Source organism: Doryrhamphus excisus, chromosome 22, assembly GCF_030265055.1.
Source record: "Doryrhamphus excisus isolate RoL2022-K1 chromosome 22, RoL_Dexc_1.0, whole genome shotgun sequence".
NCBI lineage: Eukaryota > Metazoa > Chordata > Actinopteri > Syngnathiformes > Syngnathidae > Doryrhamphus > Doryrhamphus excisus.
Window position 1 is genome coordinate 2280238 of NC_080487.1, and position 17644 is coordinate 2297881.

The following is a 17644-nucleotide window of genomic DNA, read 5'->3' on the forward strand; positions in this document are numbered from 1 at the left end:
TTTTATCTTGCAGCTCTCAAACTTGATTACCGAAGCCGAGATTGCTGCAAAGTGGCCTCCTAGCAGCAGAGTGGATGCAGTGACTGATGAGCAGTCTAATGGCCCAGCCTAATGTTTCACTGATGGACACACTCGTCTAAGGAGGCATTTCCATTTCGGAGGGATTCCGGTAGATGAATTTTTCCTGGTGGAAAAAGAAATGCTGTATTAAAAGCCAGGCTAAATATTGGTCAGTGAAAAGACGCCCTCTTCCTGCACGACGTGGAAGTGCAGGTTCTAGTCCCAAGAAGAGGAACAGAGAGGCGTTTATGTGTCTCTCTCTTTCTCTGTGCATCTGAGCTCAGCCAATGTGCGTTCAGTGACGCAGAGCAGAAAGGCAGGATCTTGTCTTTGGCTCCAGCATCACATTTAACACACCCACCCAGATGCTCACTCGCTAAAAGACGTGCTTTCTCTTCAAGCTGCAACCCCTGGAGGTGTTCCTCTCTCTGTCTCTCCCCGCCTCTCGTTCTTCTTACCTGTCCGGGGATAGCGGTTGTTTTTGCGTGTGGATGATTCGCCACTTGCGGGGACTTTCCTGTGACATTGAAGTCCGGATCCATGGCGTGTGAGGACCCACGAGCGCCTCCGGACATCCACGTTTAAGGGATTCGTACTTCAGCGCGTCGGGGCTCCAGAACCTGTTCGCTGCGCACCGCCGAGGCGCAGAGGCGGCCGTGTGACGAGGATGTGTGGCTTGCGCAAGTCGACCGTTGGTCTGAACCCGCTCGACCCGGGCCACCCGGACTCTCCTTGGTGTTTTTAACCCTTTAAAATCCACACAATTCCAGCAAAAAACTGTACTCTGAAAAAAAAAACACCGCTTGAACGCTGAATCCTCTACTCAAGACGGCAAGTGAAGATGGGTCCTTGGTGTTTAATGTGTATTTCATTAGACTGGCGTCCAGTCTGATCAACATCATCAGTGATGTAGTCAGCCTGTGCATCTGCGTTCTCATCATCTGCAGTAAATACTCACATCTGCTGAAAAGGGAGACCATGAAGATGATCCTCCTGAGGAAATTCCGGGTTTTGATCCTCATGGTGTTCTTGGTGGCGTGCTCCATGCACATCATGATAGACCTTCTCCCCAAGCTGGAGAGGCATGGCACGGACGGATGCTCCTGCTTGCACACGCCCAGCGAGGAGCCTCGCAGCTGGGCCAAGCAAGGCTGGCCCAACAAGCACACCCTGCGCATCCTCCAGGACTTCAGCAACGACCCCGCCACCTCCAACGTCTCCTCACATTCCTTGGAGAAGGTCCCGGTGGCGGGAGACAAATCTCAAGGATTCAGGAAGCTGGAGCTCTACGGGCAGCGTGGAGACAGGAAGAGGCAGTTCATCCAGGACGCCACCGTGAGCAAGAATACCCCGGTGAAAGGCTCCAGGCTGGCCGCCTTGTATGAACACCCTTTATACAAACGGGCCCTGCCGGCCCTCACGGATGAAGACACGCTGTTTAACGTCAACACGGACATCCGCTTTGACCCCAAAGCAGCAGAGCGGGAATGGTTAAGTAGTTCTATTTTTTTTACACAATTAGTACATAATATATTTCAAAAATGTATTGTTACTCGGTGGCACGGCGGTCTAGTGGTTAGCACGCAGACCTCACAGCTAGGAGACCAGAGTTCAATCCCACCCTCGGCCATCTCTGTGTGGAGTTTGCATGTTCTGCCCGTGCATGCGTGGGTTTTCTCCAGGTACTCCAGTTTCCTCCCACATTCCAAAAAAACATGCTAGGTTAATTAGCCACTCCAAATTGTTCATAGGTATGAATGTGAGTGTGAATGGTTGTTTGTCTATATGTGCCCTGTGATTGGCTGGCCACCAGTCCAGGGTGTACCCCGCCTCACGCCCGAAGACAGCTGGGATAGGCTCCAGGACAAAAAAGCGGTAGAAAATGAATGAATGAATATTGTTACTCTCTCCCAGGAACGGCGAAGGCAACCCAGACGAGTTCAGCCCGACCGGAGAGCTGACGGCGGACTCTTATCCCAACTGGCTACGCTTCCACATTGGAATCAATCGTTACGAACTCTACTCCAGACACAACCCTGTCATCGACGCGCTGCTGAAGGACCTGGTCGTCCAGAGGATCACCAGCGTGGGTGAGTACCAAGTAGAGTACATTCCCCAGGGATGCTATTACAGTACTTAATGGTCCAACAAACCTCTGGCGAACTGGGAATGTAATGTAATGTAATGTAATGTAGTGTAATGTAATGTAGTGCTGTGCCACCTCAGCATAATATCATGTTGTGTATGAAACAAAGACCAGCGCAACGTAATAATAATAAAACGGCAAATAATAAAAACTTAAGAAACCACATATAGTTGGTGGGTAGACAAATTATTATTTTTTTCAGATTAAAATGAACAAAGCATTATTAGAGCCCTGTAGACATGACAAAACACGACTATAGTCACATTTATACTCTTTTTATTTACAACATATTGCGCAACTGCAGGGTCTTGAGACACATGCTAACTAGAGAGCTCGCGACCTAAACGGTAGCCTCCAAGTTATTTCCTTTAAACTTAAAAAGCCAAAAACTTACCACTTCCACACGGATAGGGAGGATAACTATTAACAGTTATTTAACCTTTAACATGAACATTAATCAAACGTAATATTTTTTTCTGGGTACATGATACCATACAGCATCCATATCAAACATTAAACTTTCATATCAAGGTGAGGGCCTCAAACTAGTGTCCTGTGGGCCACATTTGGCCCGCGGGCCGCGTGTTTGAGACCCCTGATGTAGAGGATCTTTGCAATAGGTTTTTGCAATCATCAGAACGGTTAGTCATATACAGTAGAAGATCTTTAACGAGCACCTACTCACCTTCACAAGCAGCATTATGAACACACGCAAGGATGCATGAAGATGCAAGCTGCCCTCAGGCTTGTCCTGTAATATTTCTCCATCTGATCAGCCTTATAAGGCCAAATCAGCCCTCATGCGGTCCCAGAACAGCAAAGCAGAATACATAAAGCCTGGAAGAACACCTGCAAGTCTCTACACAGCTCGTCTGTAGATTGATCACGAATCAAATAGTGCTTGATTGACAGGCGCCATGTAAATGAGATTCTCCATTCAAAGCCAAAAAAGCCTTCAGCTGCAAGTGAAAGTGAACACCTGACAGAGCTGCTGTTTTTTTTTTTTTTTTAAATTCAGGAGGGATTGTCTTCCTGTTTGGCTCAGTCCAGTTCCCAAATTCCAGAAGTGCTTCTTGCCTCAGGGCCGCTCATGTTGCAGTAACTCTTAAAAGGCATCGCAGAATTCTGGCTTTTTGGGTCTATGGGAAAGAGGGAAGTAGCCTTAAGCAAAGATGAAGCACTTACCGATGAGTATGGGTGAACTGTTTAGAAGAGGAACCCTTCCTGGATTTCTTTTACATGTTTATTTCTGCTTCATTGCTGCAAGGTCCCCCCCCCAGCCCCCCCTTTTTTGCGCTCTGACTCTGGGTGGATAGAGGAAGGCACTCTCCAGCTAGTTAAATACATGGTGACTCAGTAATTACAGAGCCGTGACACACACAGGCCCGGGGCACAACAGCAACACAAGCTAACAGCACTATGTTATTATCTCAACTTCAGGATAGCACCGCTTGTATGGAGGATACACCAACAACTTCATAGATAGTCATACAAGTGTAAAAATAAGTTAACCAGTGAGCGACCAGTGAATAAGTGCTCTCATGATAGCTGTGGTGTTTATTTACCTAAACTGCAAAAGGCCAGAGCAGCGAGAGCTGTTATTTCTGAGAGTCCAACTTGTTTTTTTTTAGACTTTAGTAATGATTTGGAGTGCATGAGAAAGCGGGAAGGAAAATGTAGCTCTCTTTTACCAGTGGTGTTTATTTACCTAAACTGAAGAGGCCAGAGCAGCGAGAGCTGTTATTTCTGATAATCCAACTTAGTTTTTTTTTAGACTTTAATAATGATTTGGAGTGCATGAGAAAGCAGGAAGGAAAATGTAGCTCTCTTTTACCAGTGGCGTTTATTAAGATAAACTGCAAGAGGACAGAGCAGAGAGAGCTGTTATTTCTGAAAATCCAATTTAGTTTTTTTTAGACTTTAATAATAATTTGGAGTGCATGAGAAAGTGGGAAGGAAAACATAGCTATATTTTACCACATGGTCATTTATTAACAAGTATATTGCACAACACAGTGACTGTTGGGTTGATGGAACTGAGTAGAAATAACAAACATGCTTGCTTATTTTGGAAATCTCAGTCTTCACACCTGTAGTGAGCCCAGTCCCATGAGCACCTTTTTTGAATGCACTATCATGTTCAAAGAGGGGGAATGGGGATGAATAGGAACACAGACAGGAAGCACAAGAGGGAGGGAGGGAGGTGCTCCGGAGAATACACAGTGAGAGTAAACATCAGGGGAGCAGAAGGCCTGCTGCCCTTCGCCTCCCTCAGACACAAACATTGGCACATATACACACATTTGCTAGTCATTGACTAGTCGTGTCTAGTAGTGTCATGTTGTGATGCCTCGTGTGGGCTACTGTTGGTGTAAACAGCCTGGCATGCAGGTACAAATGCATAGTTAGTCGTAGTACACTTAATGGGTTTATTACCTGTCTTGTTTTTCATGTTCAATTTTTTGCAGCTTTATGAGAAAGCTTTTCAACAAACAGCTGAAACACAGGCTTTGGATGCTATGGAGCTTAGCTAAGGGTTTAGTGAAAAGGCTCAGTTTTTTGTTCAGACATTTTAGTTCATGCTCCTCATTTAAACACTTTGTGGTGTTGCTCATTTTTTTTTTATAGAAGTGTTTTTATTTAAAAAGACGCTAATAAGGTGTCCATCCATCCATCCGTCCATCCATGGCATTAGGCTTATCCGAGGCCATCCTGGCCAAACAGTATGCTTCAACCAACAAGTCAAATACCCTAACAGAGCATCCGAGAACGGGAGATTCACTCTCTGTGAAAAATGACCAGTTGTTAGGACACTATAGACAGATTCCAGCTCGGAACCCATTGTGTATGTGTGTGTGGTTTATTTCTTCCTTCCTTGCTTCCTTCCTTGCTTCCTTCCTTGCTTCCTTCCTTCCTTGCTTCCTTCCTTGCTTCCTTCCTTGCTTCCTTCCTTGCTTCCTTGCTTACTTGCTTCCTTGCTTCCTTGCTTCCTTGCTTACTTGCTTCCTTGCTTACTTGCTTCCTTGCTTACTTGCTTCCTTGCTTACTTGCTTCCTTGCTTACTTGCTTCCTTGCTTACTTGCTTCCTTACTTGCTTCCTTCCTTGCTTCCTTCCTTGCTTCCTTCCTTGCTTCCTTCCTTGCTTCCTTCCTTGCTTCCTTGCTTCCTTCCTTGCTTCCTTGCTTGCTTGCTTCCTTGCTTGCTTCCTTCCTTCCTTCCTTGCTTGCTTGGTTCCTTGCTTCCTTGCTTGCTTGGTTCCTTGCTTCCTTCCTTCCTTCCTTCCTTGCTTCCTTCCTTGCTTCCTTGCTTCCTACCTTCCTTCCTTGCTTCCTTCCTCCCTTCCTCCATTCCTCCTGTCCAGGACTGAGGTCTACGCTGATGAGGCGCCCAAGCGATTTGATAAAGAAGGCGAGAAATATTCAAGTCAAGAAAGGCACCGTAGCAAATGATAAAGATATTGTCTTTTACAATATGACTGTAATGTAAAGGTTCTTTAGTTAGCACAGGTTGCAGGGAGAATGCTTTCAGGGAGGCAGATAGTGAGCCGGGCCTTTGTGTGTTATGATGATTGGACCTGCTGCTGGAGGTTACAGTTCAAGTTCAAAGTTCAAGTGAGTGTACAGCTCTAAGCGTCCACTTTTTATAGTTAAGCTTGAAACAGACTAGAATGAAACGGTGTCAGCGTGGCTCCCCTCTACTCTCCTCTGCTCTCCTCTCCTCTACTCTACTCTCCTCTCCTCCTTCCACTCAATATTTTTTTGTCTGGAATGGATGAATCGGATTTGCATTATTTGTTATGTTCGAATGGATTTGGTTTTCTCGTACATTTCAGTTCTCGTCTGACCTTTCATTTCAGAAAGCAACTCTTCGTAAACTAGGTTAATCATAGTTTGTGTTTGTCTGTTTTCCTCCAACAGCAATGAAATCGGGAGGCACCCAACTCAAGCTCATTATGACCTTCCAGAACTACGGCCAAGCTCTCTTCAAACCCATGAAGTAAGTTCTAATTATTGTCTTCCTCCCTGTTGTCCGTTTTGTTCATTGTTCGTGTCACATAAGAAATGTTCTTGCATATGACCAAAAATATGTCTGCTTGTGTTACATCAGTACAGCCTATCTGGATGAATACCAGATATTTCTTTCCAATATTTGGGAGGTTTTGCTTTTATAGGCATGCTGCAAAACCGTAATTGGTGCATATGACTTACTACTTACTGTAAGTAAGCGCTTAAAACACACGGCCAGCTCCACTTAAAACCAAATAAAGATGGTTGCACACGATGCTCTCGTGAGACAGCTCCGGTTTGCCTCGCGGAGCTGCTAGCATGGCGCTATCATCGGCTGAGATTTCTCGCCAATTGGCTCGTAAAGTGAATGAAAAGGCTGCTGAAAGAAATGTTGACATCACGTTATCGCGCGAGCCGCCCGTGATGGACAATTTAACTGCCGGTTTTAAGCGGTAATACCATATTAGAACTGCACTTTCTGGCTTAGCAAGCCAGTCGGAGGTGAAAGCTGCAGCCTTTCAGACGTCATTCTTGCACGAGTTATTATTTATGGTTACATTGGCTGTCTGTCCTCCGTAACGGTGCCAGACACGATGTGCTTGGAGCTTTTGTCGTTCATTTGCCGAGCCGCGCCTCTTTTGGAGTCATTTCCTATTATGACATAAAAGGTGACAGACTTGGGAATAGGTGCGCATGAGTGGAACTTTATTCTCCTTTTCCTTTACCAAATTGCACCCCTACACCTTGTGTTGGCTTTTAGAGATAAGCAAAGCCCCCCCCCCCCCATTGGTAGACACAGTGAAAAGTTTGATTAATTCACATTGCCTTTATCCACTGTGTCGCATTTGGATGATAACACACGAGGAGAGGAGTCCTCTTTGCTCCTAATCCCGTCTCAATTTGTGGATTTAAATGTCACCCATCTTTTTGTTATGCTGATTGTAATTTAATTGTGGGTTAATGGCGTTCTACACGGCTCCATGTTTGGCCCCCGCTTGTCAGCATGGAAAACGAGGTTAAGCCAGCGCTTGATAGGTATAGCGAGGAAAAAAAAAAAAAAAACTACCCGGAGACGCTTGTAATTACCGCTTCAGTCGTATGACACTAAGTCAGGCCCGACGCAACAAGCCTGAAATCATCCTGACGGGCCTGGAAGAGGAAAGCTGAGAGATGGGGAAGGATGGAGAGAGGAGAGCGGAGGTGTGAGGGAAGAAAAGGTGAGAGGATCAATGGTGTCCAAATCCTGAGATTATTACAGTGCTTCGCCTGGAATTTCAACCCAAATGTGAGAGGACAATTTAGGGGGTGAAAAAAAACAAAGCATGGCATGATTGGCTCAGACGTAAATCTGTTGCTTAACAGTTGTGCTTGTCAGAGCTGTGAGATGTTTGATAATCCTGAAGACCAAAGGCAAGCAGGCAGGCAGGGAGGGAAGGGACAGGGAGGGGTTGGCGGTTTCTTCTGTCGCCGCTCCCCGCCCCCATCTCGCTTGAATGCACTTGACTTGAAGGAAATAGGGCAGCCCATGTTTGTGTGTGTGTGTGTGTGCTCATTCGGACTGCGATCAAGGTCTTGCCAGATCATTCCCGCCATTTCCATCAGAGATGTCACATTCCACACGCCACCTCCCCCCCCTCCTCCCACAATCAGCATCCTCCACATGTCCTCTTCCGTGTGTGTGTGATGTCTGGGTAGCCATATCGATCATATGGATATCTGAGAACTGCTATCATTCCTGGCTGCTTCCTTTGCATCTTGGATCGTTTGCTTTCTCCTGTTTTCTTTCTTTTTGGCCCTAAAAGCAAGCATGAATCAGTTTAGAGCCTCGGTTATTGATTTTCTTTTTCTTGTTTACCTTGAAAGTCTTCCAAGAGGAGCACAAACTGATCAGACTACTACTACTACTACTACTACTACTATTACTGTCTTTCCCAAAAAGGCTACTGAAGACTGTAAAAAAACAATCAGTCAATTAATGGAACCGCATTGACAGTCCGCAAAAATGTTGGAATTTTCCAATGAGGTTTGTGCCTAAATGTCAAAATTCAAACATCCACAGGAAGTAGCGATGAGGGCGTACACTTCAGTACTGACTCAATTCCAATTGTTTAGCTTGGCAGCTTGTTTAGCTTCCATCCGACTTGTACATAAGCTTAGTATGATGTCATGACGACTCCGCCCAGTGACGCTGTGTCTGCAGCTTTCCCGACATATTCCAACCCCACTAATCTAATAAGGCACCGGATGATGTTTTTCTCCAGACCAGCTGCGCTTTTGGGGGACATTACCCGAGACTGCAACGACTATGCTCGGTTATTATCTCGACCATAGTCCACATCCTTGAAAAAACCCTCAGATGCATCCATCATACTTTTGTTTCATGGTAGTTATCCCTCTGTTATTGCAGTTTATTGATTCCTTCCTTAAGAATCGGAGCATGGAAAACCTCTGTACGACCTGCTAAATATGGATTTTAGCATTATTGGAGCCTTCTAGACATTAAATAAGTCACCTGCGGTCTCCTTTCCAATCATATTACCCAATATGCTAGACATAATATGACAAAGTAAGCCATAAATAAGACTTGTGCTCGTGAGTGTTGCTGTAACTTTGGGTGGCGGACAGGAAGTGAAGTCAGGAGTTGAAAGTTGAACCTTAGCTTGTGTTTGGGGAATATTGTGCTTGTTGCGATAATTCAAACCTGCAAGAAAAGCCTGCTATTCCAGCAATCATGTCTCATTGAACATTGAACGTAACATTAATGACACCTGGTGGCCAGTGTGGAATACTACATATCACAATGTCTTTGAATGCGTCTTTTGAATATTTGTATTCATTTATTCTCATGCTTGAAACTGATTTTTGGCAAAAATATGTAAATGTATGCTTAAATGTGCATCTTTTTCAAATAATAATTGACCATATTCAAACACAAAAAGCAAAGATTTATTAATTAATATAGTTTGAAAAACAGTGACTGTAAAATTCAAATTGCAAAGACACAAGGGGTTACTGTACTCTTAAGGAGAAAACATTTAATACAAAAACGTTTCATATTTCAGTGTTTTCATGTGCACATTAGTGATTCAGCATTCACTTCCCCCCACAAAAGTATATTTCTTAATATTTTTATATACTACTTTTTTGCCAAGGGTTGAGATTTGGCACTTAAATACTCCATTGTTGTGTGCTTAGATGCACAAGTTGATTTTATCTACAGTGTGTGTCAAAAATAGACATGTTTATGGGTGTATCTATCAATAAAAGTGGGAGTATAGTGTTTAAACAACCACCAAACCTCAATTCTCTTAGCATGTAAAGGCTATTACCCAATAGCCATTTGTTTACAGGGTGCCGCCAGCAGACGGGTGGCAACACTTTTTGGCTGAGGAGGTGATGTCATTGCTAAACTCTGACTTATGTGTTTTTTCTTAATTGTGCATTTTTGGCTGGTGCAAAATTCAAAGCACAATGTGATGCAATATAGCCGAGTTCTACGCTGCTATACATTTGACAGTCACCATAGTGGTGACCATATTGGTAATGAAATTGTGCATTTGTACCTACAGTAATGAAGTCTTCCCCAGCATGTTGCCTTCAATGATTTATTCCACAAAAATCTATTCCCACATCTTTAACATACAGGCGACAAGAACGCCACATCGTGTGTTCTCGTCCGATCGCCGTACTTTACACAGCTCTTTTTCCTTTTCATGTCTTTCTTTCCTCTGTGTCTCCATCATGACGGCTTTGTTCCGGTGTTATTTCAGGGAGATGATTGTAATATTTACAGTGAAATTAGTCTGGGAGCGCACAAAGCCCATTAGACGATGAGCGTGGATGATCGACCAATGGAGGCGGGGGGGGAAGGACTGATGATGGATGTAATGATGGTCTTCCGCTCCATCCTGCTCCCACTTAATTGTATCGCTTGCCAATCAGCCGGCTGGCTCAGTCGCATCCAAATCAATGAGAGTATTCTTACGAGGCGCGCTGGCTGACCTCCCAGCGGGGCGATCCATAATTGTGCTGATTTGGGACCATGAGACATCTTTGATTGACATTAGGGGGAGGGGGTGATAATGTCACCTTGTTTGTGTCAATAATGTATCGACAGACCAAATAAGAGGAGGAAATGTCTCCATTAAGTGTGCAGAATATCCGTGACAAGTCAGGAGTAGAAGTGGAGTATAAGACATAAAGCATGAAGGCCGACCAAAAGCATCCATTGTTATTCCCATCTATAGTGGAGACATTGGAATAGAATGGATATGAATTTTCGATACAAAGCATCACAACTGTGAAATTAAACAATAGTAGTTGGGATAGTCTGACTTGCTGTTCTATGTGAGGGATTTAAAAAACACGTTGATATTTTGTCGGCTACCAGAAAATGATTGATGCCCCTCTAATTATATTCACATAAAAAATTCCACTGATTCCACTTCTCTGTGGACAGACTTCCTCCTCTCTGGCCATTCTGGCCCCCCCACGTATTTACTAGTCTTGGCAGTTTGTTTGCCAGCATGCAGGCTTGTTTACTGTGTAATATTGTATTCACAAGGTCCTCTGTGCCTGCGCTTTGACTTTGAGTCAGGAAATAAAAGGATGGACCGCCTCAGGACAAGTCATTCAGAGTGTTGATGATGAGCACTCCGGTTGGAACAGAGGTGGAGTGTGTGTGTGTGTATTTGTGTGTGTGTGTGAAGTAGGGCAGGTATAAGCTACTAGCATGTACACATTGGTAAATGGTGCGGCACACTGAAGAGAAATATGCATCTGCACCCAAGCATGACATAAAGCATTTAAACAGTAGGACAAGAATAATTGGATGTATGCTTGCAGCACATAATAGGTAGCACATCAATCCACACCACTGTGAATGTGAATGCATTTACATGCATTTCATGCTTTTAACATCGTAGCTGTGCACATTTAAACAATAACCCCAAAAGCATTGCTATTTTTGGGAATAAACATGAGATTCACAATAGAAAGATGAATTCTATACAGTGTGCATGTCTTAACAATAACCATCCAGGCTGCACGGCGGTCGAGTGGTTAGCACCTCACAGCTAGGAGACTCGAGTTCAATTCCACCCCTCGGCCATCTCTGTGTGGAGTTTGCATGTTCTCCCCGTGCATGCGTGGGTTTTCTCCGGGTACTCCGGGTTTCCTCCCACATTCCAAAAACATGCTAGGCTAATTAGCCACTCCAAATTGTCCATAGGTATGAATGTGAGTGTGAATGGTTGTTTGTCTATATGTGCCCTGTGATTGGCTGGGATAGGCTCAGTGATTGAGTACATTAGAGTAAGGAGGATGAGATACTGAGAAAGAATATACCATCGAAGGTTCCTATTTGGGGTTACAGGTGGCTCACAAGCCTGGATTAGCCTGCTGCTTTGTTTAATGTAATTGTTACTTAATTTTGTAATCCTCTGATGCGCAGTCTGGTGGGCTCTGTGCATTTAAAGGCAATGAGAGGCATTCATTTGATTGGTTTAGATTGTGTTAGCACAATGTTAGCACAATAATGGTTAGCATTATTTATTACAGTAATGAATGATAATTTGTATCAACTTTTTGTAAGATTTCTGAGATGTACTGTGTTGATCTCAATTATGGACCAGAATGTGATGGTAAAGCACAACATTGGCCTACTGGACTACATAAGTACACTCAATAAGTGCTTATAGAACTCATCGACAGTCTAGTGGGAATGGGGCTGCCTGTGCACGATAATAATCTGTTAGTGTCCTGTCGGCATGATGCCATCCACAGTATTCATCAGTCATAATGATTTATGTAAATAACACTAAGTTAGAGATGTTTCGCTCGCTGATAAATTCTAACACAGTGTCAGTCGGAATCAGTGCTGCTTATAACCTCAATCATTAACGTTGGCACTTTTTATTATGTGCACTAACCCCCCCCCCCCTTCCGTAAGATCATCATCAGCATCCATGACAACTTGGAGCATGCACGCTTTCCAAGTGGTCCCGCTATTCTCTCTGTGGTTGCCAAGGGAACATATTTCTCCCTTTTATATGCTGATGTGCGTCAAAAACTCTCCGCTAATTCCATGCACCTACGGCCTTCCAGGAGCGGGGGAAAATGCCTCGACGATATTATCACACAGCTGCCCCCTTCAGGTAATTGTTATCAGCGTTAATTCTTCCGTTGGAGGAATGCTAAGACAGTGTTGCAGCCAGCAGAAATGACAAGCCAGGATCCCATCTGCATATCAAAGCTTCTGCTAGATTCCTCTGCCATCTGCGTGCACACACACACACACACACAAAACACACACACACACACACGCATGCATTCTAAGGGTGCCTGTACACAAAGGCCTAGTAAAAACGGAACATTTTTCTTTTTTGGAAAGTTTAACTTCCAGATGACAACGCTTCCCGTCACATGAAGCTGCAAAAACGATTAGAAACGCTATGGCAGTAATTGATGATTTGTAATGAAACGCTTAATAAATGTACACCATCTTCCTGTTGGCCACATTAGCAATTAAGTAAAGTTTGAGGCATTATAATAATAATATAATATATATATATATATATAAATATGTAATAATATCCGATATACCGGTATTGTCCAGCACTTCGTCACCGATACCGATATAAGCAGCTTCCCTTTCCTTAAAGGGGACCTATTATGCTCATTTTTGGTGCTTTGTCATGAATTGTGGACTCCTACAAAGCAGCTACACACAAAAGCTTTCTAGATCTTCCAGATTCTGCACCTCTTTCTGCGGTGTTTCCACGGACTTCCTGCTTCCGACCCAAACGGGCTGTTTAATTGACTCCACCCCCCCAGCCCTCGTCTAAGTAGGCCAACTCTGCTCTGATTGGTCACACTCACAAGCGTACACGAGGACTTCCGGATCAGTAGGTCCGCGTTTACCGAATTCAGGAAATCTGCAGACCACATCTCAGAAAAAGGGTCAAAAGTCATTTAAAAATCAGGATGAGTAGTCAACTAAAATAACATATTTTTCTACTATCAATAAATAAGTCTTTAATAAATTCACAAATAAGAATCCAAATAAATAATGCACTAGGAGACACGAGTTCAATCCCACCCTCGGCCATCTCTGTGTGGAGTTTGCGTGGGTTTTCTCCGGGTACTCCGGTTTTCCTCCCACATTCCAAAAACATGCTAGGTTAATTGGCTAATTGTCCAAATTGTCCATAGGTATGAATGTGAGTGTGAATGGTTGTTTGTCTATATGTGCCCTGTGATTGGCTGGCTGGCGACCAGTCCAGGGTGTACCCCACCTCTCGCCCCAAGACAGCTGGGATAGGCTCCAGCACCCCCCACGACCCTCGTGAGGATAAGCGGTAGAAAATGAATGAATGAATGAATGAATGAATAATGGAATTAATCCAATAAATGAACGTGTGCACAGTGTAAAAAAACAACCGACAGTAAGCTTGTGGGTTTGTGTGTGGGGAAAAGTTCGCTTTTTCTACCATCTGTCATCTCGTCTCTTGGGCTTTGGGGGAGCCGTCAGTCAAAGGCGGGTTTTAGTGGCTTTCTGGATGTGGCGCACCTCAGCAGCTGATGTGCCAATGGCAGCAGACATTGATTCATTTGGCTCGGTCCGACACGGGGGTGCTTCCCGACTGCATGGAAGGCTTTTGTTTGTCCTCCCAGATGCAGTCAACAAATGGAGGGTATGCACATTGTCACGTGGTGTCGTGTAGTCTGTTAAGTTGTGTGTTTATTTGCACAGACGCCAGAAAGGACATTGACCGCGTTTAAAAATTAACTTCGTGGACATGTTGCTCAGTTTTGACTGACATTGTCATGTGACGATGCTTTCATTATTCTGGAGCTTAGAATCATAATCATATTAGTTCAATACATTTGCTGAAAATGTCCAGGAAAATAATTCGTGAGTCGTTCTTCTTTCTACCTCCAAATGCTTCCAGACCTCGGAGGTGAGCGTGCCATGCGTCTCATCAACAAGCGCAGATTTAGCTGTTAAATTTGGACAACACACCTTGAAATGCTTGATGTTTTGCGAGAGCAGATGGAGTAACAGCCGCGACGCACATAAAAACAGACAGCATCTTTTATCCTATACCACAGGGCCAGGCTGCTTTAGTTTTACAGAAGTATGCAGCGTTTTATGGTGCGGTGTAGTCTGGTGCGCGGCGCTCCAAGGTTTATCCTGTGATCTTCATTGCCGCGCTCTGTCTATTCACGCTCTCGTCTATCTCCGCTGAGAAACTCATCTCTTTTAGAAGGTGCGGTTAGTGTAAAGGAAAGGACCTTTCTTAGGAGGGAAGAAGATAGCATGTTCGCCAACATTCCTCATTGTCGCCTTTTAATTACACCACTGCAAGATCTTTCGGTGTCACTTTTTTTTTTTTTCTTTTTACTTCATTTATCTCATTCTTTTAGCAATTCGCACCTTTTAGCATCTGGACACTGGGTCTAATTAGACTCTCCCTGACGTGTCAACAGCATCTGTTCCACGCTGCTGCGTTCTTCATCGGCTGGATTAAAGTCCACAGCTTTACTTACAACTGTACTGTGTGCATATTCCCGTATGCTTCACTCGTATGGAGGACCAAAACTGCCAAAATAAAAAATAAATATAAATGGAAATAAAAACAAAAATAAAAAAATATTTATGTATATATTTTTTTTATTTTTGTTTTTATTTCCATTTATATTTATTTTTTTGTATTTAATTTTTAGAATTTTTTTTTCATTTTTGTTTTTATTCTCACTTTTATTTATTTATTTATTATTTTGGCAGTTTTGGTCCTCGAAATGCAGAAGGAAAAACTATTCAAATGAGGGGGCGGTCCTAAGTGTGTCTTTGGTTGAACTGTTCACCTAGTCCAGGGGTGGGCAAACTACGGCCCGGGGGCCACATCCGGCCCACCAAGTGTTTAAATATGGCCCGCACGTTCTTTCCAAACTTAACATACAACCTGACATCATGGCTTTCGCCAACCTTTTGATGGTTTAGGTAGTTTTTTTTTTTAATCAATTTGTTTATTTGATGTGATCTGCTGTTTACAAAGTGCTCCTGAAAAAAGGACACAAGCACATATACATAGCAGGTTGCATGACACTTACAGATACAATCATTCCAGGTGGACTGTTAGAATTATATGCGTAAAATATATTGTCTGGCCCCCTGTCAATTTTGTTAAATCAATGCGGCCCGCGAGTCAAAAAGTTTGCCCACCCCTGACCTAGTCGATTTTTGCACTCACATGTCGATCAACCAATAGGCGAACAGTTCAACCCAAGACACACTTAGGACCGCCCCCTCATTTGAATAGTTTTTCCTTCTGCATTTCGAGGACCAAAACTGCCAAAATAATAAATAAATAAATAAATAAAAGTGAAAATAAAAACAAAAATGAAAAAAAATCGAAAAATTAAATACAAAAAATATATAAATGGAAATAAATAAAAAAATAAAAAAATATATACATAAATATTTTTATATTTTTGTTTTATTTCCATTTATATTTATTTGTATACTTTTATTTTTATACTTTTATTTATTTATTTATTTATTTTTTATTTTGGCAGTTTTGGTCCTCCATACACTCGGGCTGTCTTGCAAAAAAAAAAAAAAAAAATTGCATAGTCAAAACAAGTGACGCAATGAAGCTTTAGATGAGGAGATTAAAAAGCCACCGGGAATCGACAAGACTCAACTTGAATGGCTGCTAATATTTTGGATACCTTCTTGTGTTATACGCGGGGAGGAAGTGTGATACAGTACAGCTTGAAACTCCCCAGAAAATGAACGAATAGTCAGCGTTATTGACTTTTCGGAGATGTACCTTATGCGGTGTCCTCATCGCTTATTGCAGACTTTCAACCGGCTGATTGCACATCCACTTAAATATGCTTCTTAATGGGATGAAAGGTGCTAAAAACAACTCATCAACAGGAAATGCGGCTGTCACTCTGCATGTCGCCATTGGAACAAATCAGCAGACTGTACAGTCATTTCCTCATGACTCGGAATGACAGTTTAGCATTTTTATTACGGGCATAAAAATGTGCACATAAAAGCGGCGTATTATTGAAATGTCTGGAGCGGGTTTGGGCCTATAGCGGCGTCCCTATACGAGCCTTGCAGTGGCTTCTGATTATTAATGTCAGTGGGGTGTGGATAAAGAAAGGATAAAGAAAAGACCATATGTTAGGGCTCACCAAAGGATTATGGTTTGTTGTTGTTCACAGAAAAGCGGCGAGAGCACGGGAGCGACAGGGAGGAAAAGTGACTTCAGCATTGTTAGGCCTGGCGAGGAGAAAGCGGCTTGGCAAAAGTGGCACGGATTAGCGCGTGGCAAAATTAGCGCTTCCTCTCAATACCCAATGTGGTGATGTGTGTGTCCGGTTAACTTAGTGGGTGTGGAATTGGGGGGTGGGGGGGGGGGGGGTGCTAATGTTTGTCCGCCGCTTATTCAAATATGAGCTTTGGAGTTGAAGCACAGAAAGCAAAAAGCAGAACAGCGTCTGCATCAGTTCAGTAGCATTCACCTTTAATTCCACTCACACACACACACACACTCACTTTAATTCCCAGTCACGACCCACTGGATGGTGTGCCTGATGTTATCAGGCCATTAAATTCCCATTATCAGTTGTCATTGAGTATAGATTTAATGTGCTGTGCGCCTTCTGCTCTAGTGACACATGCTCCATGCTCCCTAGAGGCCATCTTGATCACAGCAAAGGAAGCAATTCCCGATTAAGTTCGCCACTTACATATTGTCATTCATAATATGTTTTTTTTTTTTATTTTGCTTATGTGTATGTTTACTCCAATGTATGGAACAACATAGGAGAGGGCCAAGTATAAAATAATGTCCACACGCTGGTTTGAAGGTGTGAAAAAGCCAAATTAGAGTAGGTTTGTGTCGTAGTCTATCGTTTCCCCCAAAGATTGTCTCATTCACTGGGAACAACCCGCCACTCACGAGTCATTTTGCCATAATAACAACCCTATTGTGCCCACTCTGATCTGTATGACTGAGAATCTCCAGACATACGTATATCCGCGTACTTCATTTATTAATCAGGCTAGAAATAAGCGGCATCCATTAAAACAGATTGTTAAGTGCTCTTGGCCTCCTGTGGTTGCGGTGCATAAAGTGGTGGTGTGCGTCATGTTATGTGAAGAATCACACTGTGGTATGGGTTGTGGAAATACTTCCTGCTCAAAACCCAAACACGCTAGCACAGGGGTGGGCAAACTTTTTGACTCGCGGGCCGCATTGATATAACAAAATTTCCGGGGGGGGCAGACTATATATTTTACACGTAACAGTCCACCTGGTATTATTGTATGTGTAAAATTGTCATGCAATCTACTATTATTATTTATTATTTTATATTTATATTTAAATATTTTTAAAATAATAAAATA

At 43.2% G+C, this 17644-nt stretch overlaps 1 protein-coding gene across 6 annotated transcripts in view; it reads left to right on the forward strand.

Moving 5' to 3' along the window:
- Positions 1-17644, forward strand: part of fam20cb (FAM20C golgi associated secretory pathway kinase b) — a 90790-nt gene that overhangs the window by 44348 nt on the left and 28798 nt on the right. For all 6 annotated transcript variants that reach the window (XM_058062242.1, XM_058062241.1, XM_058062243.1 and 3 more), the window contains 3 exons: positions 14-1550; positions 1975-2150; positions 6124-6202. In XM_058062242.1, the coding sequence (XP_057918225.1) occupies positions 1039-1550; positions 1975-2150; positions 6124-6202 (767 nt within the window). In that variant the 5' untranslated portion in view covers positions 14-1038. The remainder of the gene's footprint in view (positions 1-13; positions 1551-1974; positions 2151-6123; positions 6203-17644) is intronic.